This window comes from Balaenoptera ricei, chromosome 2, assembly GCF_028023285.1.
Source record: "Balaenoptera ricei isolate mBalRic1 chromosome 2, mBalRic1.hap2, whole genome shotgun sequence".
NCBI classification, from domain to species: domain Eukaryota; kingdom Metazoa; phylum Chordata; class Mammalia; order Artiodactyla; family Balaenopteridae; genus Balaenoptera; species Balaenoptera ricei.
In genome coordinates, this window is record NC_082640.1 from 160,621,620 (window position 1) to 160,647,895 (window position 26,276).

Here is a 26,276-nt window from a genome sequence, read left to right on the forward strand (position 1 = left end):
TCTTTTGAGGGGTTAACAAATGTTCTGGAATTAGATAGTGTGATGGTTGCACAACTCATGAATATTCTAAGAACCATCGAAGTCACATTTTAAAGAGGTGAATTTTATGATATGTGAATTTTATCTCAATCAAAAAATTATCATAATGAAAAAGAAAAAAAAAAAAACTGAGCTCTTGATCCTCCCCCACCTGAAACCTTCTCCACCTAAAGCCTCTTCCACTCTTCCAGCTCCATCCTTCCCATTGCTCAGGCCAAAATTTTGGAGCCATCCTGGCTTCTCTTATTTTCTCACACTCCACATCTAATCCATTAGAATATCATCATGGTTTTTCCTTCAGAATGTATCCAGAATCTCAGCACTTCTCACCACCTCCACTGCTGTGACTCTTGTAGGAGCATCTTCATCTCATACCTGATTTATTGTAGGTGATTCCTCCTGTCTTCCTGTTTCTACCCTTGCCACCCTAAAGGTGGTTCTCACCACTGCATCAGCGGGATCCTTTCAAAGCGCAGTCAGATTCTGTCCTTCTTCTGTTCAAAAGTCTGCAAGGGCTCCCATCTTAGTCCAAGAAAAACTCAAAGGCCCTGCTATGACCTCTAAGGCCCTCACAGTCACCCTCCTCCACTATTTCTCCAGCTTCATCCCTTACCAGGTTCACTCACTCAGCTTCAGTCCTGGAACATTCTCACTGCTTCTAGAACCCACATGGCAATTCCCACCCCAGGGCCTTTGCCCCACTGCTGCCCTCTGTCTGGAACAGTCTGCTTTTGGATACCTACCTAGTAAACTCTGCCCCTGCTTTGAGTCGTTGCCCTGATGTCATGAAAGACCTACTCTGACTACACCCTCCCAACATCTCCATTTCTCCCTTGCCCTGCTCTGCTTCTTTTCTGTTGTACTCAAGACTATTGGCATGCTATCTAGTTTACTTATTTATTTTATATGTTTCTTTTCTTTCCTCCCCCCGGTGTAAGATCCACATGGGCAAGGCCTTTATCTGCTTTGTATCCCAGATGTATCCCAAGTGCCTAGAACAACATCTGGCACATAGCATTGCTCAATCAGTATTGGCTGGATGAGTGAATGAGCTCTAAAGAATGAGAATTAACCAGGAAAACTGTTTGAAGAGGACAGTGGAGGAGAATGTTCTGGGTAAAGAAACAGCATATATAAATGCCTTAACAAATTAAGGGAGAAAAACAACATTTACACATCAAACAGATGACATAAAAACAGTTGATAAAATTTAACACTCATTCATGATAAGGACAAACTCTTTACTTAACAAGTTCTAAACAAACTCACGCACTTACTTCTAAACTTGATAAAGGGTTATCTACCAGAAACTTAGAGCAAACACCATGTGTAACGGTGGAGCATGAGAAGCATTCCCACAGTCCAGCTGTTCTTCTGGCATATGGAAGGATCACACTTCCCTTCCCCTTTGGAAGTTAGGCTTGGCCATGGGACTTGCTTTGAAATGTCAGTGGACAGAACAGCAGTTACTTCAGGGTGGAAGCTTCAAAAGCCAGTACATAATTCCTCCTGCCGTAGTGATTGTGGAAGCACACGTCCATGTGCTTAGCCTCCCTCAGCCTGAGTCTCTGAGAAATAACAATAAGGAACCCCTCCCAGACCCATGACTTGTGTTGAATATGAGGTATAAGTGAGAAATAAATTTTGATTGTGTTGAGCCACTAGATTTTGGGACTGTTTGTTACTGCAGCAAACCTTGACCTATCTTGAATGATACCCCAGTGCAGTCAGAAATAAGCCAAGACCTCTACTCGTCAACAATATACTGGAAGTTACAACTAACACGATAAGAAATTAAAAACAAAGAAGAGAATAAAGACGCAGATGAATAGAACTGACTTGGGGACACGGAGTGGGGGGAAGGGGAAGCTGGGAGGTAGTGAGAGAGTAGCAATGACATATATTCACTACCAAATGTAAAATAGATAGCTAGTGGGAAGCTGCTGCATAGCACAGAGAGATCAGCTCGGTGCTTTGCGACCACCTAGAGGGGTGGGATAGGGAGGCTCAAGAGGGAGGGGATATGGGGATATATGTATGCATATAGCTGATTCACTTTGTTGTACAGCAGAAACTAACACAACATTGTAAAGCAATTATATGCCAATAAAGATGTAAACAAACAAACAAACAAGACAAAACAAAAAAAAGAAGAGGTTTAAAGATTGGAAAGGAAGAGACCAAATTGCCATTATTTGTGATAATGTGATTACCCACCTAAAAAACCCAGAGCAACAATTAGTGAGTTAGAACAGTTCAATATTTACAAATCAAGAGAGCTTTTCTATATATCAACAATAACAATTTGAAAATGTAATAATAATTTTAAAATCCCATTCATCACAGCAACAAAAACTATGAAATACTTATGAATAAACTAATCAGAAGTATATAAGACCTTCATGGAGGAAATAATAAAATTGAAAGTCACAAAAAATGGAGAGACATGCTGTGTTCGATAATGGAATGACTATCGTTGTAAAGATGTCGATTCTTTCCAAAATAATTTAAAACTTCAATGCAATTTCAATCAAAATACTAAAAGGACTCTGTAGTACTTGACAGGATGCTTCTAAAATCCATATGTTTATTCACTCCCTTAACAAAAACTTATGGAGGGTCTACTATGGGCCTAACCCTGTTCTAGATAGTAAGGAGATGGTGGTAAATAAAACAAAACAAAAACGCCTTCCTGGAGCTCTTTTTCTAATGGAGAAAAACAGTAGTAAACACACAGACATACAGATACATAATATCTCATGATGATTTTACACAGTATATGAAAATGTGCAACAATAGCCCCTTGGAAAAAAACAAATGGTGGGGGTTGGGATCTCGCCTTACCAGATCTAAAGAGGCTCTATTTTAAAAGAGGTGACGTTGGTACACATAAATAGGTAAGAATAGACTAGAGTCCCCAAAAAAAAAAAAAAAATTCACGCATCTAGGGGATTTGACTTAAGATAAAGAAGGCATTTCGAACCAGTGGGGTAAGGATGAATTCTTCATGAGAGGTGTTGGGACAATTGACTTAATGAAAAAAAATTGATCTCTTCCTCATACCTTATACAAAAATAAATTCAAGTTTAAAATTCTAAATTTAAAAAAAGAGAACAACCTCAAAATTTTAGAAGAAAGTGTCAAAGAATATCAGCATGTTCTTCAGGTAGAAATCACCTTTTAAATATTCCTGGTGGGGAGGGATATGTGAATTAGTATATTTTGGAGGGTGATTTATCAGAACTATTTAAAGTGGAAATACACATAATCTATGACCTATCAATTCCACTTCTAGACATTTAATCTAAAAAAAAAGAACACTTGCAAGATATGTAAGGATATATATGGATATTCACTGCAATATTGCCTGCAATATTAAAAAATTGGAAACAATTCCAAATTTAATATCTTGTGAAATATCAATGTAGAAATGAATTAATAAAATGTGGTATATTCATATATTGAATTAATATTATTATTCAGCATTTTAAAGGAATGAAACAGAACTAAATCTATGTGTACGAACATGCAAGACCTGAAAAACATATTGTTGAGTAAAGACAGTCAGTTCCTAAGAGCTACCTGCCATATGATGCCATTTATATTTATATATTTTTTTATTTATGTATTTATTTTTTATAAATTTATTTATTTATTTTTGGCTGCATTGGGTCTTCGTTGCTGCGTGTGGGCTTTCTCTAGTTGCGGCGAGCGGGGACTACTCTTCGTTGTAGTGCGCGGGTTTCTCACTGCGGTGGCTTCTCTTGTTGTGGAGCACGGGCTCTAGGTGGGCGGGCTTCAGTAGCTGTGGTGAATGAGCTCAGTAGTTGTGGTTCACGGGCTCTAGAGCGCAGGCTCGGTAGTTGTGGCGCACGGGCTTAGTTGCTCCGCGGCATGTGGGATCCTCCCGGAAGAGGGATTGAACCCATGTCCCCTGCATTGGCGGGTGGGTTCTTAACCACTGCGCCACCAGGAAAGTCCTATATTTTCAATATTTATTTTTTATTTATTTTATTTTTTTGGTTACGTGGGGTCTTAGTTGCGGCATGCAGGCTCTTCTTTGTGGCGCACGGGCTTCTCTCTAGTTGTGGCACGCAGGCTCCAGAGCTTGAGGGCTCTTCGTTGCAGCACGTGGGCTCCAGAGTGTGTGGGTTCAGTAGCTGTGGCACGCGGGCTTAGTTGCCCCACAGCATGTGGGATCTTAGTTCCCCGACCAGGGATCAAACCTGGGTCCCCTGCATTGGAAGGTGGACTCTTAACCACTGGACCACCAGGGAAGTCCCTATATTTATATTTTTAAACTACACACACAAAAATACTATATACGATCTATATATTATAGAGTATTAGGATTCTCCAGAAAAACAGAACCAATAGTTTGGATAAACAATAGATAGATAGATAGATAGATAGATAGATAGATAGATAAATAGGTGATAGATTTCTTACCGTAAGAAACTGACTCGTGCAATTATGGAGGCTGAGACGTCCCATGATCTGCTGATCTGATGTCTGCAAGCTGTAGACCTAGACAAGGCTGGCATAGTTCCAGTCTGAGTCTGAAGGCCTGAGAACCAGGAACACTGGGCATAAGTCTCAGATCAGAGTCCCAGCTCAGTCAGGCAGAGAGAGTGAATTTTCCCCTCTTTCACTTTTTTGTTCTATTCAGGCCCTCAGTGGATTGAATGATGCTCATCCACATTGGGGAGGGCAATCTGCTTTACTGAATCTATCAATACAAATGCGAATCTCATCTGGAAACACTCTCACAGACACATCCAGAAATAATGTTTAACCAAATATCTGGGCACCCCATGACCCAGTCAAGCTGACACATAAAATTAACTATCACATACAGTAATAGCTAACATCTATTCAGCACTTACTATGAGCCTGGCACTATCCCAATCACTTAACATGGAACATCTCATATAAATCTTAATCCTACACTATTAATTACTCTTATTAATCCATAGCTTACAGATGATAGAACTGAAGCAGAGAAAGGTTAAGTAACTTGCTTAAGGTTACATAGGAAGTAGGAGCAAGCACTGGGACTCAAATCTTAGCAGTTTGGCTCCAGAACCCGACCTCTGAGCCACTATGCTGATCACAGTAAGCTCATAACAGTGGTGTTATCCAGGAAGTGGGGGAAGGCAGGGAGCGAGATTTGGGGGAGGAGCTGGGTAGTGGTCAAATAAAGCTCTACAATACCTGTAATGGTCTATGTTTTTAAAGGGCAAAGTAAACTCGTATATTATTTGTGATAATAAATTAATTTTTAAAAATTACATATGAAATATATATATATACACGAAATTATATAATTATTTTTCAGGATATAGTGATTAATGCTACAAGGAAGTAGACAGTGCTCCATAGCCTTTAATGGTGGGCTAGACCTAGTTGGATGGGGAGGGATGTTTGGGAAACTTTCCTGAGGAAGTGTCTTTGAGCTGAGTTGTGGATGATGCATGTGTATTAGTCAGCAAGGGTAAGGAGTTGGGCGTGGGAGGGTGGAAAGATTTCCTGGCAGAAAAAACAGCATGAGCAAAGGCCCTGAGGGGGGCACCACAAATTCCCAGAACTAAGAAAAGGTAAGTGTGTTAGGCTTTAGAGAAAGAGGGGACATGGCTTGAGATGAGGTTGGGGAGGTGGACAGGGGTCTGACCTCATGGAGGCTTGTAGGCTGAGGAAAGGACTGAGAGTTTAACTCTCAGAATATTGTGTGCTGTTGGGTAAGATGAAAACTGGACACGCTGGTTGGCACCACGGAAATCGCTGGAGTCACTTTCGCAGGGCTGTGTTATGATAGTGAGTAGAAATGCCAAGAAAGAGACTGAAAATATAGACAAATCTCAAAACACATGGTTCTGAAGCACAACTCTGGGATAGGGAGGCCCCTGGAGGGTGAATGTGCCATTGAAGTCTGGGTTTAATTCCGGCTGCTGTTGTTATTTTTATGATGGGAAAGATTTTACACACAAAGACATATCCACAAGGACGTTCATCATAGCATTGTTTATTACAACAACAACAAAGAGAAACTAAATATCCAGCAACAGATCAAGTAATCAAATTACGGGATATCCAAGTGACGCAAAGCAATTCAGTGCTTAAAAAAGTATATCGTAGAAGAATATCTATTGTTGTGGGGAATGTCTACAACATATTAAGTTTAAGAAGCAAGTGATAACATAATGAGTATATTACGATCTCATTTTGGTATCAGAATGTCTCCTCCACCTCCTCCTTTCTCCCTGTCTTCATGCCTGGTGGTGGGAGGAGGAGGGGGTCTTTTGACATAATGCAACATGCCAAAAATTATGCCAAGGGAAGTGATCCACTTTATCAAAAGAGAGGTTCATTTGTCTTGTGGATGCTCCATGTGGGTCCAGGATGGAGCTGGAATGTTGGGGGAGGGCAGAGGGATAAGAAGGAAGGCACTTCTGGTCCCAGCTTCGGCCAAATTTATACCAAAGCTGAAAAAAATGTATTGCTCGTTCTCTGGATTTTGGAGGAATTTGTGATAGGTTATAGGAAATACCTGGGCGGGGGGCAAAGTTTTAAAGGAAGATGTGACCGCTCACTAACAGAAACAAGAGTCTTGAGTGTACTGCTTGCTTAAGAGAGCTGTACCTGCAAAGCCATCTCTGAGTAAGTCGGAGAGGTAATCTCATATAGGCTTTGGGGAAGCGTGGAGTTCAGCAATGGGTCAACTCTCAGAGTGTTTAGGAATGGTCGACCTTTGGCTCTAGAAGCACCGCCAATGGAGTGAGGCCACTGCTGACTGGTTATTCTCTGAAGGGCGGGCTATGACTGATGGAGCGCGTGGTTCCAGGAGCATGGTTACTGAAACAAGTGGTCATAGAAGCCGGGTGGATAACTGGTGCTAAGAGTTACTTGTTACTCTAGCCACATAACAATCCATCTTTTCCTAAGAGGATGGGAAGAGAAAGAAAGAGAAGGGAAGAGATGGCAGGGCATTCTACACATACATGAAGATGAAGGGTCTCAGTGAAACAGCCCAGGTGGAGCCTTTGTGCTGGAGCTAATCCTGATTGGCCAGGACTGGTTTCTAAAGAAGGATCCCAAAGGCACCCAGAGTTTCCTGGATTTGGACTCAGGACTTGGTTGTGAGAGAAGAGTCCTATCCTCTCCTTACCTCCGCAGGTCTGGTGAGAAGTTGTATTCCCAGTTGAGCCGGGGCAGGGGAGGCATAGCTCCCGTGCGCCCCCCTACCCTCAGGTTCCCCCCTACCCTCTGGTTCCGACTGGGCCCTCCCTCTTGAGTGATGACCTCCATGACCCCAAAGGGCTGGCCCGGGGTCCACGAGCCGATCAGAGCCTGCGAGGCCTCAGCTTCTGCCTCGCTGTGTGGCAGCCGCGGCCAGCTGTCAGCCCCCTGGACCCTCCAGAGACTCTGGGGCTGGAATTCCTCGGGCAGATTTCTCACCCTCTCAGTACTTCCTTCCAGCTTGTCTGGCAAATGAAAAGACTTCACAGGCTTCCAGAGAGGACTGTGGCAGGGACAGCTTTGGGAGGGATAAAGAGCTCAAGGAGGGGCGGATATTACCATCGTTACAGTCTAAACCTCAGACCCCCGCTGGGGGCGTCAGGCGGTTACATGTCTGTAAACAACCGGGGCTGCTGGCCTGGCTGTGTGAGCACAGAGGCTCCCGTTGCTGAGTGGCCCACACGATGACTCATGGGGGGCCCGGGCTGACTGCTGGGGGGCGGGGGGAGCCGGGGCCTTAGATGGGAGAGAAGAAGGGGAAGACCTAGAGATGGGGGCTTGGCGGTGGGGGACTCTCCTCTTCCGAGTCCAGTGAGGACAGGGGCTGATTCTCCAAAGTGCCTCGACGGAAGGTCAGTATGGCCGCAGGGCCCTCTGCCCGTCACCCAGGTAACGCCCTCTCCGTGGGAGGAATGCGGGTGGGAGGGTGCCCAGCTCCGTGGGGAAGCTGTCACCCTCCTCCCCGCCGGACTGTCCTGCCTGGTGGTTGCCATGGTAAAAAGCTACCTCAGGGGCTAGAAACACACTATCTTTTTGGCCTGGAGCCCCACGGCCTGTGAGGTGGGATCCACAGATGGCTGGCAGGGACCAGGCCCTCATCTGCCTCAGTCACAGCCAGCGTCGGGGGAGGGAGAGCACTCCAGGCTTCCCTCAGGAAAGGGTCAGCCTTCTCTAGGAAAACAGCTGCTGGGCTCCGGTGCTGACAGAGCCGTCTTTCCACACCAAGGCTCTGTCCTGTCACCGCCCTGTCTGGAGCCTTCGTTTCCCACCAGAGTGTGCGGAGGGGCCGTTCTGTGGACCCACCACGCAGATGTCTGGCCTGTTTCTTAGGTTTGGAGCAGACACAGTTCTCCTCCCCTCCTCTCCTCTGCGCTCCAGCCTGAGAAGAGATAATGCAGTGAGGGGTAGAGAGCACGGGTTTTGGATTCAGATCTGGATTCAATTCCATTCCTGTCACTAACTGGTCACTTGTGAAATTCTGACTCACTTAACTTCCATGGCTTTGGAAGCACCTGGCCCTCAGCTTCTTCATTTGCAAAATGAGGATGTGGAAATGGATTATTTGTAAATTTTCTTTCAGCCTGGAATTCCAAGATCATGTCACCCTCCTGCCTAAAACATCTCCGTGCCTCCCACTGCTTCGCAAAGTCCTGACTCCCGAGGATGGCGTCCGGGGCCCAGCCCACCTTCTGGCCTTATCCATCACTCCCCTGCTGCACCTGCCTTAAGCATCAGCCACACTGAACCACTGGAAACCCCCCGGCTTTTACACCTCTGGGTCTTTGTTAGTGGGTTGCCTCCACCTAGAACACCTTCCCCAGCCATCTCCCCACACTCAGGCTTGCCTATTCCTCAATGTCACTGACTTTGCAAAGCTGGCCCTGATTTTCTCCATGGGCAAATCAGCTCAGCTCAGATTTCTTTAGTAGCACTCCATCTGCCTTTGCTGAAGCTACGTGGCCTTCTTTCCTTCTGTTGTGATCACCTGTGCGTATCTGATTCCTTTGACGAGTTTTTCTAGGAGCAGAGACAATGTCTTAGTTATCTCTGTGTAATCCTAGCTAATCCAGGTGTTTCACTGGGTTTGGTTTCTGCCTAAGAACATTAGGGCCTTCAACATTAGGGAAGTGTAGCAACATTCCCCAAACCCTTCCTTCGCTCTCCATGCTGTCTTAAATCATCAGAAGCTCCAAACAGAGCACCAAGCTCTTTCTCTAGCTCTGGCCCTGACATCTTTTATTTCTCTCTCAGAATCGTGCCTTCTGTCTCTTAGTTCTCAGGTAGACAACTTAGCCTTTCCAGCTAAGACCTCTCTCTTTATCCTTATTTCTTCCAGAATGGGATTTTCTTTAGTAAGTGGGGACACTGGAAAGACCTTCATGTGCTAACATATTTTGCCCCTTCACACATGTATCTGTTACAAAAATGCCTGGCCCTAGTAGACTCAAAAAATGTTCATGAATGAATGAATGATCGGGGTAACGAGCCCACATGCATAATTAAGACCAAACTCTACTTCTCTCCATCCCATGTGTTTCTTCCTAGACAAAGCCACCATAATTGGTTGTCTGGATTTGCTATAGCCTTCTAGGTGGTATTTGTACCTCCGGTCTTGTGCCCTTAGAGTCCATTCTCCGCATGGAAGGCAGAGTGATCTTTCAAAAATGTATGTAATATCACTTCATTCCCCTGCTTGAAACCCTCCAATGGTTTCCCTCCACATTACAACAAAATTCAAACTCCTTACCCTGCAAAGCCCTTCAGGATCTGCCTACCTCTAACATCACATCTCCTGGCCCTTCCTTCCTTACTCATCACTCTCTAGCCACACTGGGATTCCTTCTAGGCTTTTGCATCAGCTGTGTTTTCGGTTCAAAGGGCTCTTGTCCTGTTTTGGATTGATCTTCACATGACCATAACTTCACCATAAATGTCACCTCCACAGAGAGGCTTTCCGTGACCTCCTGGTCTAGAGAACCTTCCCCAGACGCTATCTCATCACATTTCCTTATTTTTCATTCAGCCCCTATTGCTGCAGAGCAAACTGCCCCCAGACACTTTGTTTTTATTACATCTCATAATTCTACGGATTAGGAAATCAAACAGGGCACAGTGGGTACAGCTTATCTCTCTCTTCTCTATGGGGTCTGGGGCTTCAGCTGAGATGACTGTAATGCCTGAGAGCTGGAGCAACTGGAGGCTGGCTGATACCCCTGCCTACATATTTATACATATCTATACATATCTATACATATCTATACATATCTATATTGCTAGCTTGGGCTTCCTTCCAACATGGTGACCTCACAATAGTTGGACTGCTTACATGGCAGCCCAGGGTTCCAAGAGACCAAGGCAGAAGCTGCCAGTGTTCTTTAAAGGACTTGGAACGATTATAAAGTCCCTTCTGCTATACTCTATTGATCAAAGCAGACCCAAGTCAACTCAGATTCAAAGGAAGGGCCATCTCTATGCCAGAACCGTATTCTGGCAATAAGACATTTTCTCATTAATTTCTCTGTTTACATGTATAAATTGCTTATTGAGAAAACCGTGGGAGTACAAACAAACCAGTTTCTTTCTCTCAACATTGCTTCTAGATTAACTATGTTGATTCTCCTTTTCCTGTTTCTTAATAGCATCTTGGGCAGATCTTCTAATGTTCCTGTCACTTTAATTTATTAAAGGTCCAGCCCCATCTAGGCTGGTCCATCCAATTTAAGACTAACCTCTTTCTCTCCCCTGGGCAGGGCCTGGACTTGGCTCAAGAGAGCAGGAAGAGGCATAGTCTTCCCCTGTACTCCTCTCTATTTTCCTCGCCAAAGTCCCTTTCTCTTTTTTCACAGGGTCGGGAAGGTGAAATCAGGGGAAAGTTTCTCTTAGCTGTGGCCATTTCTTGTCCAGCTATGAATGTGCCTCGTATGACAGGCATCTAGATGCCAGCTCTCATGTGGGTGCGCTGAAGGGTTACCCCACGCACTGCTCCATAGTGTGTTCCCTTTCCAGATCTATACCCGACACCCCCACTCAGCTATTGTCCCAACCCTACGTCCACAGCCTTGAGCCTCTGGGGTTTCCTCATCTGCACGTATCCCTCTGGGGAGAACACGGGAAAGGCGGCTCATGGCCATTCACCTACCCCCATGTCCCCCTGGAAACTCCTGCTGGAGGTCCTGAGGTGTCCCCTCTCCCCATCCTCTGTCACTCACTATTCAGTTCTCCATTCCTCCAACTCCCAGCCAGCTAGCACATGGGCTAATCTGAATGACAAATCCAGCTCCAGGGAGAGGAGGAGAAGGGGCCAGCAACCCAGGTCTCTGGTGACCTCCCCTCCCTCTCTCTCCTTTCCCCCTCCCTGGTCCTCCGCTTATGGAGACTGAGGAAGGGGATGCTGGGTGATGTTTGAGCCTAGCAGGATTACTTCAGCCATCTCTTAATAAATCCTGTAGGCGGATGTGTCCAGCCCCAAATCGCTTCTTCTTTGTTTTAGAGTGTGGGATACTCAAGACCCCTTTTTCCTAAGTTATGGTCCAGTCTCCAATTTGAAAAAGAATAAAGTTCACCCAACATCCTTAACCCACGATTATGGTCTGTCTCTCCACTAAATGCAAGATCCATGAGAGCAGGTCCTGGGAGTTTTATTTCCCACTGAGTCCTTGGTGCCTAGGACAGTGTCAGGTACACAGGTGGGGCTCCACAAATATATAAAGAGCAAAAGAAAAGGGCCTTCTAGGTCCTAAATGATCTGAAAGGACGGCCAGTGTAGTCAGCTGGACCAGTCAGCTCCTTTCCTACTGACTCCTGCTGTGAGGCTCTGCCCATGGATGCAGATTTTTGCGTCTGGCCTCTGGATGCTCCCCGGGTCTCCGTCTAGTTCTCTACAGAGGTGGCTGGTCTGGGTGGGGAGGCAGACCTCCATGCGGGTGACTTGTGAATCTGAGAGCCTTGGAGATGCTGCAAGGGCTGCGGTCGGGTCCCTGGGGCCACATCAGAACCTAAGGGGGAAGGGTGCTCTTCTCAGTTCTCAGTCCCTCAGAGGCAACGGCTCAGAATGCGTACAGCCCAAGAGTGGAGAAGCTGGAGAGAAAGTGTGTTTCTTCTGCAAAGTGTGTCCCCCGGGGCTGGCCCACCCCTACTCTGTGATCACCAGCCAGAAGCACATTCTGACCAGACTGTCCTAAAGGGGGGCCCAGGCCTCGGTGAACAGACCACCAAGGGCCTCAGCAGGGCCTCCCCACCCCACCTACCTCACTGGACCGTCCATGGCTTCCTTCCAAAGCCTGGGGCGGGCCCCTGCCCCCGGGCCTTGTGGCTTTGTCTGAGCAGCCTGCAATTAGAGAGAACAGGGAGCTCCCCTTCCCAAAACACAGCGGGAAAACGAACACATCTTGTGGGTCAAAGGCAGAAGGGAATCAGAGAGTAAGTGTATGGGATTGAAAAAAGAAAAAAAAGCATTTTTTTCTCATTTCATGCCAAGGTGTTCAGGAGGAAGACAGAGGAAGACAGGAGGTCAAAGGAGGAAGAGATCAGGCGGCATCTGCCAATCCCTGCATTCAGCAGCCAGAGTGGTTTGGAGGTGGTGCAGTTCAGTCTCCCGGGGCCACAATCTGTGGCACCTGGGAGCCCCCATTCACTCAAGGTCCTGAGGGCCGGGCACTGGGCTGGGTATAGGGTGGCCCTGGGGGGAGAGGAAGGGGACTGGGCTCTAGAATTTGAGGGTGATCGGGGGGGCTGGGGTCAGGGCCTCCCAAGTTTGGGGCCAAGCCTCCATCCTGGGAACCCCTCATTATGGGAGGAGCGGGCCTCAGGGTTGTGCCTAAAGCACCTGGGAGAAGATGCCCAGGTTGCTGCAGGAGCAGGCTGGAGCTACCCCCGGGCAGCCTTGGAGCCCACGGTCCCTTTTACTTCTGTCCTGCTTCCATTTCCTGCTATTGCCCGCTGCTCTGGCAGACACACTCCCCTGGAAAGCTGTTTCCAGACTAGAATACTTTATTCAAGAGAATCTGGCTTGGCGGTCAAACAGCCACGCGGGGGCAGCTTGCTCCATGTCCAGCCTGGGGCCACTCTTGGCCTGTGTCCCTGGGAGGGGCAGGATGGTGACGCCTTAGCCGTAAAGAACAATGTCCCAGCACAAGCAGTGGCAAGATGTGAGGCCAGACCTAGGGGACAAGGAGTGGCCAAGGCCCCCAGGCAACCACTGTTCTCCAGAGCTGAACGTTCTGATCTCCAGGGGCAGAGCTGCTGCCTGCTCACCCTCCCAGCAGGGCCACTGGGAGCAAGCTCCCCCACTCCCACCCCGGCCGGGAGCGCCCCCAGCAAGGGCTGCTGGTCCGTGCAGAGCCCAAGGCCGGGGGGCAGGCGGTGGGTCTCCAGTCCTTCCCTCTCCAGCCCCCTGGAGACCCCCAGAGCCTCTGGGGCCTGGCCTGCCCCTCACAAAGCCACACATCTTGCTTCTTCCCAAGCTGAAGCCACATGGGTCTGTCTTCTGTCTTTCTCTCACGTTCTGTTTAAGGCACTGAATTCCTGAGGGTCCTGTCCCTCCCTGCCCCTCCTCTTGGAGGGAGTGAGTCATTCAGCAGGGATACAATTGGCTAATAAATAGAGGGCAGGTGCCAGCAGGGAGGTAACTGAGAGTGTGACGGTAATAAATACACGAGCCGGGTGTGGGGTCTCTCTCCTCCGAGGGGCTGGTTACCTCCGGGGAACAGTATCGCCGCACCTGCCAGAGACCAAACACAGAAAGGGGGTATCAGCCCAGTGTGGAGGGTGGGGTCCCTCCTATGGGAGGGGGGACAAACCCAGAGGGGAAGCTTGGACAGGGAGCACAGGAAGCTTGGACAGGGAGCACGAGAAGCCTGGATCTCTGCTTGCACAAGGCCAAGAAGCAGCTAGGAGCTACCCTTCACCAAGCACGCACCCAGGTGCCCAGCCCCGCGCTAAGCACTCTCTCATTTACCCTTAACAATAGCCCATGAGTAAGGCACTATCATCCTTTTGCAGATGAGGAAACTGAGGCTCAGAGAGGTTAAGAAACTTGCCCAAGGTCACACAGCTAGTCAGAGACGAAGTCTACTTTGAACACAATTTGGCTCCATGCACCAATGCCTTTGCATACTCTGGGACAGCAGTCTTCAAACGAGGATATGGGAACCCCTAGGTGTACATGAAGATTGTCCAAGGTGTATGTACTGATGGTTTTAAAGGAATTCGTTTTCAGCCTTCCCAAGTACTCTGCCTGAAAACTGTCTGCATGAGAGGTCTGCTTCCCCCATCTTCCCCACCTGAGGTCTGCTTCCCACCATCTTGTTCCCAGTTGCCCTTCTCCCTTAGGAAGGAAGGAAGCATCTTGTCCATTCTAAATCCTGTTACAGTAGTTTTCCCCAAGGTAAAAAGGATTCGAGGGGACACTGAATAAAATAACCATCTGAGACATTGTTGTAGGCGTTGAGAAAGGAAATATGGTGACTGGCTGGGTAACCAAGCGTGTTGCAAGTGGGGTGGTTTCCAAGTCTGCTTTCAACAAAATTGAAGAACAGCTTAACCAAATTGTCAGTTAATCTGTCATGAGAAGTAATTTTCGCAGCAGATCACCTTGAGGTTTTTGGCAAACAACTTGGAAGGAGTTCAAGTGATTGAGTGACATCCAGTCCCATTTACGTGTTTATGTGAACATGGTTTTTCAGTCTTTTCATCTATAAAAAACGATGCACAGGAATGGAATTACTATTGAATCCTGCCTCAGTCTGGCAGGAGGTAACATTCGTTACTGAGTTCATTAACTAATTGGAAAGAAATAGCTGCATCCATCTCATTGAGATGCATTCCCAGTAAGATTGATTGTACTTTTGCGTTTAGCATCTAGTAAAATATGATGTATTTGTGCTGTTTTGATCAATTGTTACTACTAATAATTATTGTGATAATTCATTCCAAGAGAAAATTTAATTTCGAGTTTTCTGCTCACAGGAAATTTAAAATAATTCAAACTTATATACCATTGTTGTGGCAGATAAATATGACAAGGTGATACATAAAAGACGTTTGAATATTTAAAAAATACTACATTAGGCTGAAATTCTGTGGGGAAAGTAAAATGGAAAGACAAGTTCAAGGAAAAAAGAAGCAATGGAAATATTCAACTATTAAAGGAGAGTGTTTTTTGTTGCTGTTGTTGTTGCCGTTGTTCATGTTTTTAAGAGTGGATGATGGTGAGTATTAAATTAGGATGGCTTATTCCACGGGATACATTTGGAGAGTGATATAATGGCTTTATATTAAAATATTAATATTCATGATAGGCCAGAAGTTACATCCTTTGCAACTATTTACAATTTTGATGAAAAAGTTCAATGTCAACTTAAAAGTGAACAAGGGAGCGCATGAGTTTTTGAATTTCTTTCAAGAGATTCCCGAATGAGACGTTTGAAGACTGCTGCCCTAGCAGATAGAGGACAGGACCCTTTCCATCTGGGGCTGCCCAGCTGGGGAGCCCCTCACTGACTTCACTGTCAGCTCCTCCCCCAGTCGCTGCTTGGGCCCAGAGGAGAAATTAGGGCCACGTGCCTGCAGGGGACCCACCCAGAATCCTCCCCAGCATTCCTATCTTCACAGAGTGGGGTGGAGGTCTCCGCTCGTGCAGGGGTGGGCTCATGGGGTAGGGCTTGGTCAGCCCCAGTCCCATGGCATGAAATGATTTCCTGAGTCCTGTTGCTGGAAGGAGACAGGCCCTGAAGGAGAACCGTGGTGTGACTGAGTTACTGTGCATGTGGAATACTTTATTTTCACTCTTTACTCTCACAGATTTGGGTTTTCCCTTCTCTAATCCTGCTCTCCCAGCACTCAGGCTTGGACTCCAGCCTAGTCCTCCAGATGTGAAGCCAAATGGGCAGGTAACACGGAGAGGGAAAGGGAAGCGAGTGGACCCCAAGGCTCCCTGGGAGGGTGGAAGAAATATTGGTCTGGGAGCCGGTGAGGGGCTACACCTTCCCCCGGGCCACCAGGAGGTAGCCCTGGCTGAGTTTTTGGACGTTTTAGCACTAGAATGTAAGCCCTGTAAGAGCAGGAATCTTGTTGGTTTGCCCACTGACGTACCTGGCACACAGTAAGTGCTTAGTAAATGTAGACTGACTGAATGCTTGGTGGACCCCCCTGACCCCTCATTCTACACACAGAGAAAAACTTGGCTCAGAGAGGTGACGTGACCTGCTCAAGGCCACACAGAGACTTAGAGCTGAGCCAGGACGAGAAGCAAGGCTTCCTGGTTCTTGCCCTGGTTCACCTGAGGCTTCCTAGGCCCTAGAATCTCTAGGTTGTGGCCCCCGACCACTGGCTTTGTCCCTCCCCGACCACTGACCCTGCTGGCAGGGCTGGGCTCCCCTCTGGCCCAGCCTCCTTGCCATCCCTGGGCCCCCCGCGCACTCACAGGTGGCAGTCTGTGTGTCTCTGCTTCTCTCTCTTCCTCTTCCCCCTGCCCTTGAGTCTCCTCCTGTAATAAGCCAAAAGCGTCAGGACAGAGTGGCTGGGGGCCCCCATGCTAGGACAGGGGCTGGCAGGCCTGAGAACAGCCCGGTGCCCCAGCCAGGCTGCTTACCTTTCTGGCTTCATCTTCTCCCGCAGAGGCCTGGGAAAACAGAGAGGAGCAGGGGAGAATCAGGAAAGCAGTAAGCGGGGGCTCCCTGCCCGCCTAAGCCCCCCTCGGACATCACTGGCGTTGGTCCTGTAGTTGGCGCTGAAGCCACTAGGGGGTAGCATGGAGCTAGTTAGGGAGAGATGCCCAGAGGCCTGGGGGCTTCCGCTCCCACGCTAGCCTCTGGTGACCCCACCAAGAGAGGTGTGAATGCCCTCTTGGGGGTCCTCTCCACACCCTCTGCTCTCCTCTGCCTCTTGGCATCAAATCTGGGGAATGAGTCTGCTCTCTGCTGCCTTTCTCTGTTCACTTCCTTCCCTCACACCTGCCCTTCCTCCCAGGGTGCACTCTGGGAGTTTCCTCGCTGACAGTGAATGAGGGGCAAGGCCACCTGTCAGATGGACATCGTGCCACCCCCCACCCTGGGGATGTGTGATGGTGTAGGCAACAGCAGGGGGCCAGGGTGAAGGGTGGGGTGAGGGGAGCTGATTGAAAGCCCCCCAGTCACCAGGCTTGTCCTGGCTCTGCCTCCGGGGGCTGTGGCTGTTGACCCAGAAGAGAGAAGAAAGGTGGCCCTGTTGCCCAGCCCTCTGGAAGGGGACAGGGCCTCAGTCTCCCCTGGGAGCCAGAGTGGGGGCATGGGGCAGCGCGGTGACAGCAAGCTTTGAGGTCCGGGAAGGCTCCTTAGGCTGGCCATCTCCCTTGGGAGCCAGGGCAGCATACCAGCACCTCCTGGGACTGCCTGCTCGTGTCTCTGCCATCTGGGACCAGTCAGAGACACTCTTGGACCCTCAGTCTTCTCATCTGCCTGCCCCAACAGAGAGGCTGTGAGGGCAAAGGTGATGTGGAAGGTGAAAGGTCACTCTCAAGCACTGTGCCCGTGAGGGTTTGTTACTGAACTGTTGTTATATGGCCAAGTCCTGGCAAGGGGGGACAGGAGGAAACAGATTGGGGCAGGGCCTCTAACAGTGGTACAGGTCCAAGAGGGGTGGCCAGAGCCCAGGACACTAGGAAGGACCAAGCCCAGGGCAGTACTGGGGCTCCTGGAGAGTGTGGTAACGGCCACGAGAGGTAGCAAGAAAAAGGGCAAGCTTAGGGGTTAGACAGGCTGGGGTCCACTCACTAGCTGTGGCAAATCACGTAACCATAGCAAGCCTCAGTTTCCTCATCCGTAAAATGGGATGACAATGGTACCTATCTCCTAGGGTTGTTAGGCGAGCTGGGACTTGGTCTATCTTGCTCACCACTGTATCCCAAGTATCTGGGACAGTGCCTAGCATACAGTTGGTGCTCAATGGATGTTTATTGAATAAATGAGAAAACACAGTCAGGTGCCTAGTGCGCGGCGAGGCACAGAGGAGATGCACCATAAATGGTGGTCCTCCCCCACTTCCTGCCCCAGGATAGGGCTCAGGACCTCTTGCCTGGTGCCTTCGTCTATGGCCCAGGGGTACCAGGAGAGCACCTAAGCCCATTTCTCTCTTCCCTGAGCCTGGTTGGCAGTGCCAGGCCTGCTGCTCCTGGTAACTAATGCTCAGAGTGCCCTGGGCACCAGCAGCAAGATGTGCTGGTGACAGGCTCTGCCAGGTGGGGGAGCGACTTTAAAGAAAGCTCCTTCCCTCTGCCCCTTCCCTCCCACCAGGGCTTGTCCGTCTCTGCGCACCTCAGCCAGTTGACCCCTCCCGTGGGCACCAGCCTGGCCTATAACTAAGTCCAGTCACTTCTTCCACGGCCGTGGCAGCTGCCTCCCAGTTTGAGGAGGGAGATGGCGTGCCCTGAGCCTGGCAAGTTTGGGAGAGACCCTGGCTCCCTCCATCCCTGTGGTTTCTCAGCAGCTGTGCTCCAGCTGCTGGGGCCAGCTCCCTGGGCAAAACCGGCTGATGGGGAGACACAAGCAGCCGCCACTGGTCGCCGATTTCCCTGGTCTCCCTCAACTAGGAAGCAGGGAAGGGCAGCCCCTGGCTGAAGCTGCCAGGCTCGTGGGGGCTGTCCCTGCCACACCCGAGGACCCACCTGCACTCGCAGCGCACATGCTGAGAGAACGTCAGCTCCACGTAGGAGGGCCGGTCCCCGGAGCGGATCTTCAGGAGCTGCGGGGAGAGGAAGGTTGGGTGACTGGATTGGGGGTGGCCTGTGGGTTTCCAATACTCCCTCCAGCCTTCCCTTGGATGAGGACCAGGCTCCCTACTTCCCACCAGCCTTTGGACTACACACCCTAATTCCGCTTTGAGTGTGGGGCAAATAGCCCTCCCGCCTCCATGTGGAGCTGAGGGAGGCCCCTGTCCCTCCCATCCCAGGGCCACCAGCATAGCAATAGTGTAGGAAGGGGGCCCCTGCTCTGGAGGCAGCGAGATCTATGTTCAAAGCTTGGCTCTTCCACCTGCTGAGCAAGTGAAATAACATCTCTGAACCTCAAGTTCCTCATCTGTGAAATGGGAATATCACTTGGCTCCAAGGATTGAATGTTGAGGTAACATTTCTGAAGCACCTAGCATAGTGCTTGGCATTATTCAACTAGTGCTCAAAAAACCATTGTGGGTGCGAGTGTGTAAGAAAGCTCAGGGCACCAAATTCTCCTGGTATAAACAGGGACATCTTGAATCCGAACAGATTTCTTTTCCAACCTCAACCAGATATCCTGGGTCCTGGGGCAGGGCTAAGCCAGAGGCTGAGAAAGCTGGTAAGAGAGGAGGTGAGGGGGCTCAAAGCTGGGGCAGGGGTTCAGGAAGGAGGGGCACTGTGGCAAGAGGATGGGCCTGGGCATAAGTTCCGGTCCTGTGACCCTGGCCTGCCCTCCTTCCCTCTCCAGGTCCCCGCTCGGGGGCAGGGTCTGTGGCCCTCTGAGCAGCGCGTGGACAGAGGGGCAGGCCCGGACACGTGGAGGAGAGCCTCCTTACCTGCATGGTGACGTTGACCGTCTCCACTGGCACACAGTGCAGGTTCTCATCGCCACAGCAGCCCGTGCAGCGCAGCAGGGAGACGCAGGACGGGCTGAACATGTGCTCCACCTCGCTGGGGTACTCGGACACGATGTCCACCAGCCTCTCCAGGGCCCGGCAGTAGCTTCTGCCCCACACTTCCTGGAAGGGCACCACTGCGAGGAGGCACAGACAGGTGCGTCAGGCCAGGAGGGGCCTGCTCCTTGAAGCCCAGGCCCTGCAGGTCCTCCCAGGTTCAGCCCACACCGCCTCCTCCAGGAAGCCCCCAGCCTATGTGAGCTCCCCCTGCTCTGAACTCCTGATGTGATCCCTCTGGGATGACAGCTGGACCTCCAACTCGTCTGCCGGATGGAAATCCCAGTGGAACGGAATTTCTCAGTGTCTTGAGCTCTCAGCTCTATTCTCAACTCAGGGACCCGCATCTGCCTGGGTGCCTTGAAGCTTCAAGGAGTGTGCTCTGGCAGCTCCCCAGGCCCTCTGGATCTTTCTTAGCCCTGACCTGGTGCTTCCTCAGTCTTGGGGAATCGGCAGAAAACAGTCAGTTCTGCAAGTTCTGCGAGATTGGCTTGCAGAGTCCCACAGGGAGGGTTAGCCTTCCCCTTAGTCCTTGTTTCCTGCCCCACTCTGGGCCAGCTCCTCTGCCTGGTGGCCAAGACTGCAGCCAGCAACGTGCCCCATCCCCGTGCTCCATTTCGGTCAGGCCACCCTCGTGAGAGCTCGGGGCCGCATCACCCGAATTCCCACTTAAGGTCCATGCTCCTTGCCCCCTTCTCGCTTCTAACCAAATAAAGCCCACTACCCACTTCCCCAGGCCCGCCTCCCTTCCTCCTCTCCGAAGCCTTCTCCTACTTGTCCAGCATGAACAGATGTTCCTTTTTTGAGCATAACTCAGCCCCAAGGGCTTGCCTTATCTCCGTCACTGGTGGCTCTTATCTTTTTTACAAGCAAGTTGAGGCTCCTTGAAGACACGGACCCAAGCACCCAGTAAACACAGGCTAAGTAATTACTGATTGATTAGATGATAGTTCGCTGAAGATTATCAGGGACATCCCTGACCCCCACGATGTCCTGGTGGTCTTGACCAGCATCTTCTGGGGGCTGATCTGGAGTCTCTCAAAAGACGTTGCTCCTTCAGGGGAGGGCCTGGGGCCTGGCCCCAAACAGAGGCTCACAGGAAGTGAGTAGCCAGAGCCAGGAGACCTGGCTCCTAGTCCTGGCCCTACACTGGCTGTGTGACCTTGGGGAGGTCACTTCACCTTTCTGGGTATATCAGTTTCCTCAGCTGGGGAAAAAGAAGAAGGTTGGGAATAGATGGTTGCTAAGGACTCTCCCAGCTCTGACAGGCAGTCTGTGATTCTGTGCACACAACCCAGCCCAGCTGTGAGACCGTGAGCAGAGACACATCTCCAGTCCTGGGTCATCCTGCCCTGTACCTGATGGTCGTCCTCAGCTGGTGGGGGAGGACAGGGAAGCTGGGCCACCTGGGGACCCTGCAGCCTCTGCCCTAGAGCAATGGCCTCTCCTAGCAGCCTCTCACTACCTTCCATGTCCCTTCCTAGGAGGCAGAAGGGGCTGAAGTCCATTCTACTGAGCCTACGAGGACGTGAGTCTCAGGGTAATCTCAGAGGAAAAATAAACTTCAGCCCTAGCAGAGGCCCTCGGGAAAGGCTGCAAGCTGGTGGAAAATACCCAAGAGGCAGTGTGTCCACGTGGAGCTGGCTGAGGCGGCAACAGAGCAATAAACTGTGCTTATCTGGGCGTCTGCTGCTCCATTCTGCCCTGTCTGCTTAGGGGGCACTAGGGCTGGGCCCAGGGATGGGAGGGAGACCAGAGACCTCCCTGATCCTACCTCTCCAGGCCACTGGGTCACTCTCCCTGGACCCAAGTGGGAAACAAGGCCCTCTCCTCCAGGCAGCCCAAAGCCCCAGGGAAGCCAGCCTTTGCAGGGAGAGGTCAGAGGAGCACCTCCCTATTGTAACTCTGTGAGTGCGTGTTTAGTCTAAAATCTTCATAAGCACTGCACAACTCTGAACATTTAATCTCTGCCTTGGAAAACATAAATAACAGCAGAGGGATAGCCAGCTGCCAAAGTGCCACAGAAGGTTCAGGGTCCTGCCCCGGGACCAGCCATCAGGGAGGGGGAGAGCAGCAGAGAAGGGGCACCCCGTCCCCCTACCATCCCGCAAGCAAACTCCACCCAGCTGGGCCATGGGGCCACCGCCAGGTTAAGCAGAGCCGCAGGGCCTAGGAGGCAGAAGGGATTTCCTTTCCCCTCACCCAACATGCAGACTGCGGCAACAGGACCCAGGCTCCAGGGCCCTGAAGCCCACTGCTTTCTGGGCCTCATGGTGGATGGTGTGGGAGAGGGCTGAGAAGGAGGTGGGCTGGGCCTGGCTTACCTGGCAGCCACCAGGAAAGGGGGCAGCTCATTCCTGGGGTTGCTGTCGGGGCGTGTGGGAGAAACAAAGGGGGCTGGGCGAGGGGCTGGCTGAGGGAGTGCTGTGACCGCTCCCAGCTGTGGGCTGAGCCCCTCAGCAAAGAGCTCTGCTCAGCGGCTCCTGAGAGCACTTCCTTTGGCCCCAGACCTGCTCAGAGGCCGGGGTGGGGGGAGAGGAACGGGAGGCTGTGGCCGAGGCAGGCGCCTGGCTGCTCCCGGGGCCAAAAGTGGGCTCTCGGCTCTCTTGCCAGCCCTTGGGCGAGCCTCCCGTCTGGCTCCAGCTGCCTACCACCCAGGACAGAGGAGACCCCAGATGGGAAGTGTTTCATCCTGAGAGCAAGCTCCTGGGGGGGCCACTGGGAGGGTGGGGGGACCGGGCTGGGCAGAGCCACTGGCCACCAGCCCGAGCCCAGCAGGTATCCTCTTGGTGGTCACCGGCGGGGCACACACCCAGCCTGCGGCAGGGGACACCCTGCTCAACGCCTGCTCAGCTGTGAGCCGTGGGGAGGCTCAGTGCCACGCGCCCCAGCTCTGCCACATGTACTGAAGCGTGTCCAAGGCTTTAGGTGATCCCAAGGGCCTCTCTGAGCCTCAGAGCCTTCATCTATAAAACGTGGAGAATACGAGTGCCCTCCTAGTTCACAGCTTGTGGTCAGCACAGAGTTATAGTAAATGCCTGATAATATTACCATGAATAGTAATAGTAAAAAATCAACGTCTGTGGCTGCAAAGCACAGACCATTCTGTCTCTTGTCTGGTGTTAGGAGGGGATGGCATTTGCAGGATTTTGATAACTGGGGTCCAAAGCTCTTTCCCTGGTCATGATACAGGCTCCCTAGTTGATCAGGATGACAGGTGAGCTGCCCTAATGGATCGACACTTCCCGGGTCCCTCCTCACCCGGGTCCCTGGGCGATATATACTCCTGTGTCTCCTCCATGGAGTCAGAGAATCCTACAATCTGAGAAAAAGAACCTTAGATATCATGTAGTTTAATGCTCCCATTTTATAGATGATGAAACTGAGGCTCAGACTTCTTTGATAGCTGTTATCTGAAATATACTAAAAGCATCAAAAAGGCCATGGGGTGGAGATAGGTGATGGGTCTCTCTCCAAATCCCAGAGAGCATAATATTGTGCCAATCCCAGAGGGCAAGCAGGGGGAGGGAGAGGATATCAATGAAATCGATGTCTGCTACCACCCCCACCTTCTCAGTGCCCAAGGGGCCTGGGACTCAGCCGTCAGAGCATGGCCAGGCCCAGGAGAGGCTGGCTACGAGGCAGTAGAGGGAGGGTGTTCCCGGCTCACAGAGGTCACCACGCGTGTGCGTGTGCACGTCCCTACATGCTCCCTTTCTTCCGTGGGAAGTGGTGTGTGGCCTGGCTGCACGTCTCGGAGAGGCAGGGAGGGAGGAGCAAGGCAGGGGGCCTGGCATGGGCCTCCTGCCTTCTGCACGTATGTCTCTTTGGCAAATTGTCTCTCCCTTTGAAGATTCCCTCTTGATGCAACCCTGGGTGGGGAGTGGAGGGGCCAGGGAAGGCACAACTCATTCTGTCTGTTTATAATCAATGGAAAGGCCTCGTCAGATCCCTGAAGCTCCTCCAGGGCTGGCTGCTGGGAAGGTCCTCGTGCCCCTCCCTGGTCCTCCTGACTGCTGGCCTACTGCATCCAGCTCATAGACCCCCAGTCTGGCCCTTGGCACTCATTGCCTGCACTGCCCTCCAAGACCCCATCTGCCCCCTTACATCATGCTGGGAAGGGGCTCTGATGAACACCAACCTGACGAATCCTGGGTAGACGGGCCCAAGCCCTGCTCTCTGTGTGCCGGGTGACCCTGGCCCAGGAAGACACCTCTCTAGGCCTCTGGGTCACAATGAGGGGATCTCTCAGGCCCTGTCAACTCTGTCGGCCAGGGCATCAGCCAGCTTGCAGACTCTCCCCAACTTAGTATCAGCCTGCACCCACCTTTCATGCCAACCCTTCCCATCCTCTGCAGAGGCCCAGGAGGTGAGGACTGGGCGAGCCACGCACCCGCCCCTCCAGCCCCGCCCCCGCCCCCTGGGCCCAGGCAGCTTACCTTCCACCTCTGAGGAGCCGTTCGCAGCAGACAAGGCCCACTGCTGTGGACAGAAAGGTGCAGAGATGAGGGGACCACCTTGGGCCTCTGTGCTCTGGGGCCCAGTGTGTCGGTAAGATCACAGAGGCCCCTCTGACTCTGAGCTCCTTCCCACCCGCCGCACACACTCTGCCCTGTCTCAGAGCTGGCTCCTTCCAGGTGCAACGAAAAACTCAGGGGACCCTGGGTGGGCCCCACGTGGGCCCCACCCCCTCTCTGGCCTCAGTTTCCTCATTTGGAAAGGGTGGGAGGCTGGAAGCTTTTGGAGACCCTTTGTCTGCTCTGTCCCAAAGATCTGGCGATCCTTTGGGGTCTCCCTTCTACCCAGCCCCCGGGCAGCCCTGCTGGGCCCTGTGCAGCTCGCCTTGGCTGGGTGCCAGAGCCCAGGGGCAGGCGATCAGCTGGTGAGAGCCGAGGCGCTGGAGCGGGTAGCGCCAGGAGCCGGTGCTGCCGGTAAAGTGACACTTCTGACCAGCCCTGCAGCAGGCAAGCGGGCGGCGGGTGGTATGGCCCTTCCGCCCCGTGGAACTGCCCAGCCCACCCACTTCTGGGCTGGGGCTCGGGACTCCCAGGGCAGTGGGACAGCACAGTGGGAAGGGAGCTCATTGGCTTTGTCAGGATTTCACTGCCCAAGCTGGCTCACAGCCAGACTCACCCAGCTCCTGGGAAAAGGGCCCTGCTCACTTCCCCAGGCCCTGCACTCAGGACCTCCGGCTGCCCATCCGGGAAAGAGGGCACAGTGGGACCCTTGTCTTGCCCCCAGCCCACCCAGGAGCCCTGGGCTCAGCCTGGAGCCTCGGGAGGGCCCAGCCTCCCCACCAATAGTCTTTTCAGCCGGCTTTCCCTCCACCAGGCCAGGTCAGAGGTCCTGGGGACGCCTGCCTGGTCACAGGGCCTCGACCCTGACCACAAGGCCAGGGACCCGCCTGGGATTAGTGGAGAGATGCTTTTAGCAAAGCCACCAGGGCTCCAGGGGCCAGACAGGAAACCTCCCTCCCTTCCCTGTGGCTTCCCTGCCCCCGCCAAGACAGACCCCGGAGCTGAGGTCTGGGACAGCCCAGCCTGCGGACTCCTCCCAGACGACGTGGTCCAGCCTGGCTCCTGGGAAGTGTGTGGACATCCTTGGAGGTGCTGCTCCCGGGAGTGGGTCTGTGATTTCAGAGCCCCCTGTTCCCAGTGCTGGGGGTGGGAAGATCAGGGAAGCCAGGCTGGGGGGTGGGGGGTCTTACCTGGGGGGGCACAGCAGGCAGCGCCAGCCCAGCCAGGAGCTGCAGGAAGCAAGTGAACAGCCTCATGGCAGGCATCTTCTCAGACGTACCAAGCCAGGGGGCTCCAAGGGAAAACCACCATGCTCGTACCCGGGGGGAGCCCCTGGCACAGGAGGACAGGAGCTGAATGGGGGGCTGCGTGCCCCCCTCACTGCTGCCCCGAGGTCCCTGTCGGTGGCCCGAGCATCCTCTGGAAGCCCTGGGGATTCTGGAGCCCGCAGGTAAGGCTGCGGCTGGGGAACCTGGTGCGGAGGGCCCGGCAGGGCCGGGCGGCGTGGGGCAGGCGGGTCCCTGAGGAGGGTCCGTCGGGCGCCCAGCGCGACCCCAGGTCCTCTCGTGGCTGGCGAGTGAAGATGCAGTTTCTTCCTCAGACAGCAGCTCCCTTCTGGGACTGAAGCTTGTCGGCCGCTGGGTTTCAGGGGCCGCGAGTGGGGGCGGGGCTGCAGGCCCGCCCCGCCCACCGCCGACGAGGCTCCAGACCCGAGTCCTAGGGAGCGGCCGGGCGCCGAGCGGGGCCAGAGGCCGGCCGGGCGGCGCGGACCTGAGCGAGCTCGGCCGGCAGTGCGTGGAAGGGGCCCTCCCGACGCGGGCTTCACCGCCCGGCGGAGCCCAGCCAGCAGCTTCTCCCGGGACGCTCGGAGCCTGCTGCCCGGGGCGCCGGCTGAGCCAGGCAGCACCCAGTGCTGGCCCAGGATAGGGGCCCCCAGCTTGGCTCCCGCTCTTCCAGGCCGGCCACCTTGGGCGGGGACAGCCAGGTGTGGAGCCCAACGCCTGCGAACAAGGCTCCTGACGTTAGGCCTCTGCAGAGATGCAGCTCCAGACCCCCAGGAAGGCA

General features: G+C 52.1%; 1 protein-coding gene and 1 long non-coding RNA gene across 6 annotated transcripts; both read right to left on the minus strand.

The window, feature by feature from the left end:
• Nucleotides 1–11,677: 11,677 nt before the first annotated feature.
• Nucleotides 11,678–12,867, minus strand: LOC132360703 (uncharacterized). Its single transcript, XR_009501162.1, has 2 exons — nt 12,303–12,867; nt 11,678–12,050 (listed from the first exon to the last, which is right to left on the minus strand). It is a non-coding gene; the product is annotated as an uncharacterized LOC132360703 (long non-coding RNA).
• A 159-nt stretch (nt 12,868–13,026) lies between these two features.
• PGF (placental growth factor) lies at nt 13,027–25,833 on the minus strand. 5 transcript variants are annotated; one of them, XM_059915788.1, is made up of 8 exons: nt 25,403–25,833; nt 24,135–24,174; nt 19,579–19,775; nt 18,695–18,771; nt 16,646–16,675; nt 16,478–16,540; nt 15,634–15,782; nt 13,027–13,774 (listed from the first exon to the last, which is right to left on the minus strand). In XM_059915788.1, exons 1-8 carry the CDS (start codon nt 25,475–25,477, stop codon nt 13,647–13,649), a joined length of 759 nt encoding a protein of 252 aa, XP_059771771.1. In that variant the 5' UTR covers nt 25,478–25,833; the 3' UTR covers nt 13,027–13,646. The 5 variants fall into 5 exon arrangements, with proteins under 5 accessions (XP_059771771.1, XP_059771770.1, XP_059771773.1 ...); XM_059915787.1 differs by having other exon boundaries at nt 24,135–24,177; XM_059915790.1 differs by lacking the exon at nt 15,634–15,782 and having other exon boundaries at nt 13,657–13,774.
• Between the last annotated feature and the right edge of the window lie 443 nt (nt 25,834–26,276).

Excerpts from the sequence above, each read along its gene's own strand:
- PGF (XM_059915787.1), bottom strand. The coding sequence starts at position 25,477 with ATGCCTGCCATGAGGCTGTTCACTTGCTTCCTGCAGCTCCTGGCTGGG. Across the intron at positions 24,178-25,402 it reads TGCCTGCTGTGCCCCCCCAG|CAGTGGGCCTTGTCTGCTGC; the intron begins GTAAGACCCCCC and ends TTCTGTCCACAG. Across the intron at positions 19,776-24,134 it reads CGGCTCCTCAGAGGTGGAAG|TGGTGCCCTTCCAGGAAGTG; the intron begins GTAAGCTGCCTG and ends GCCTCCTCGCAG.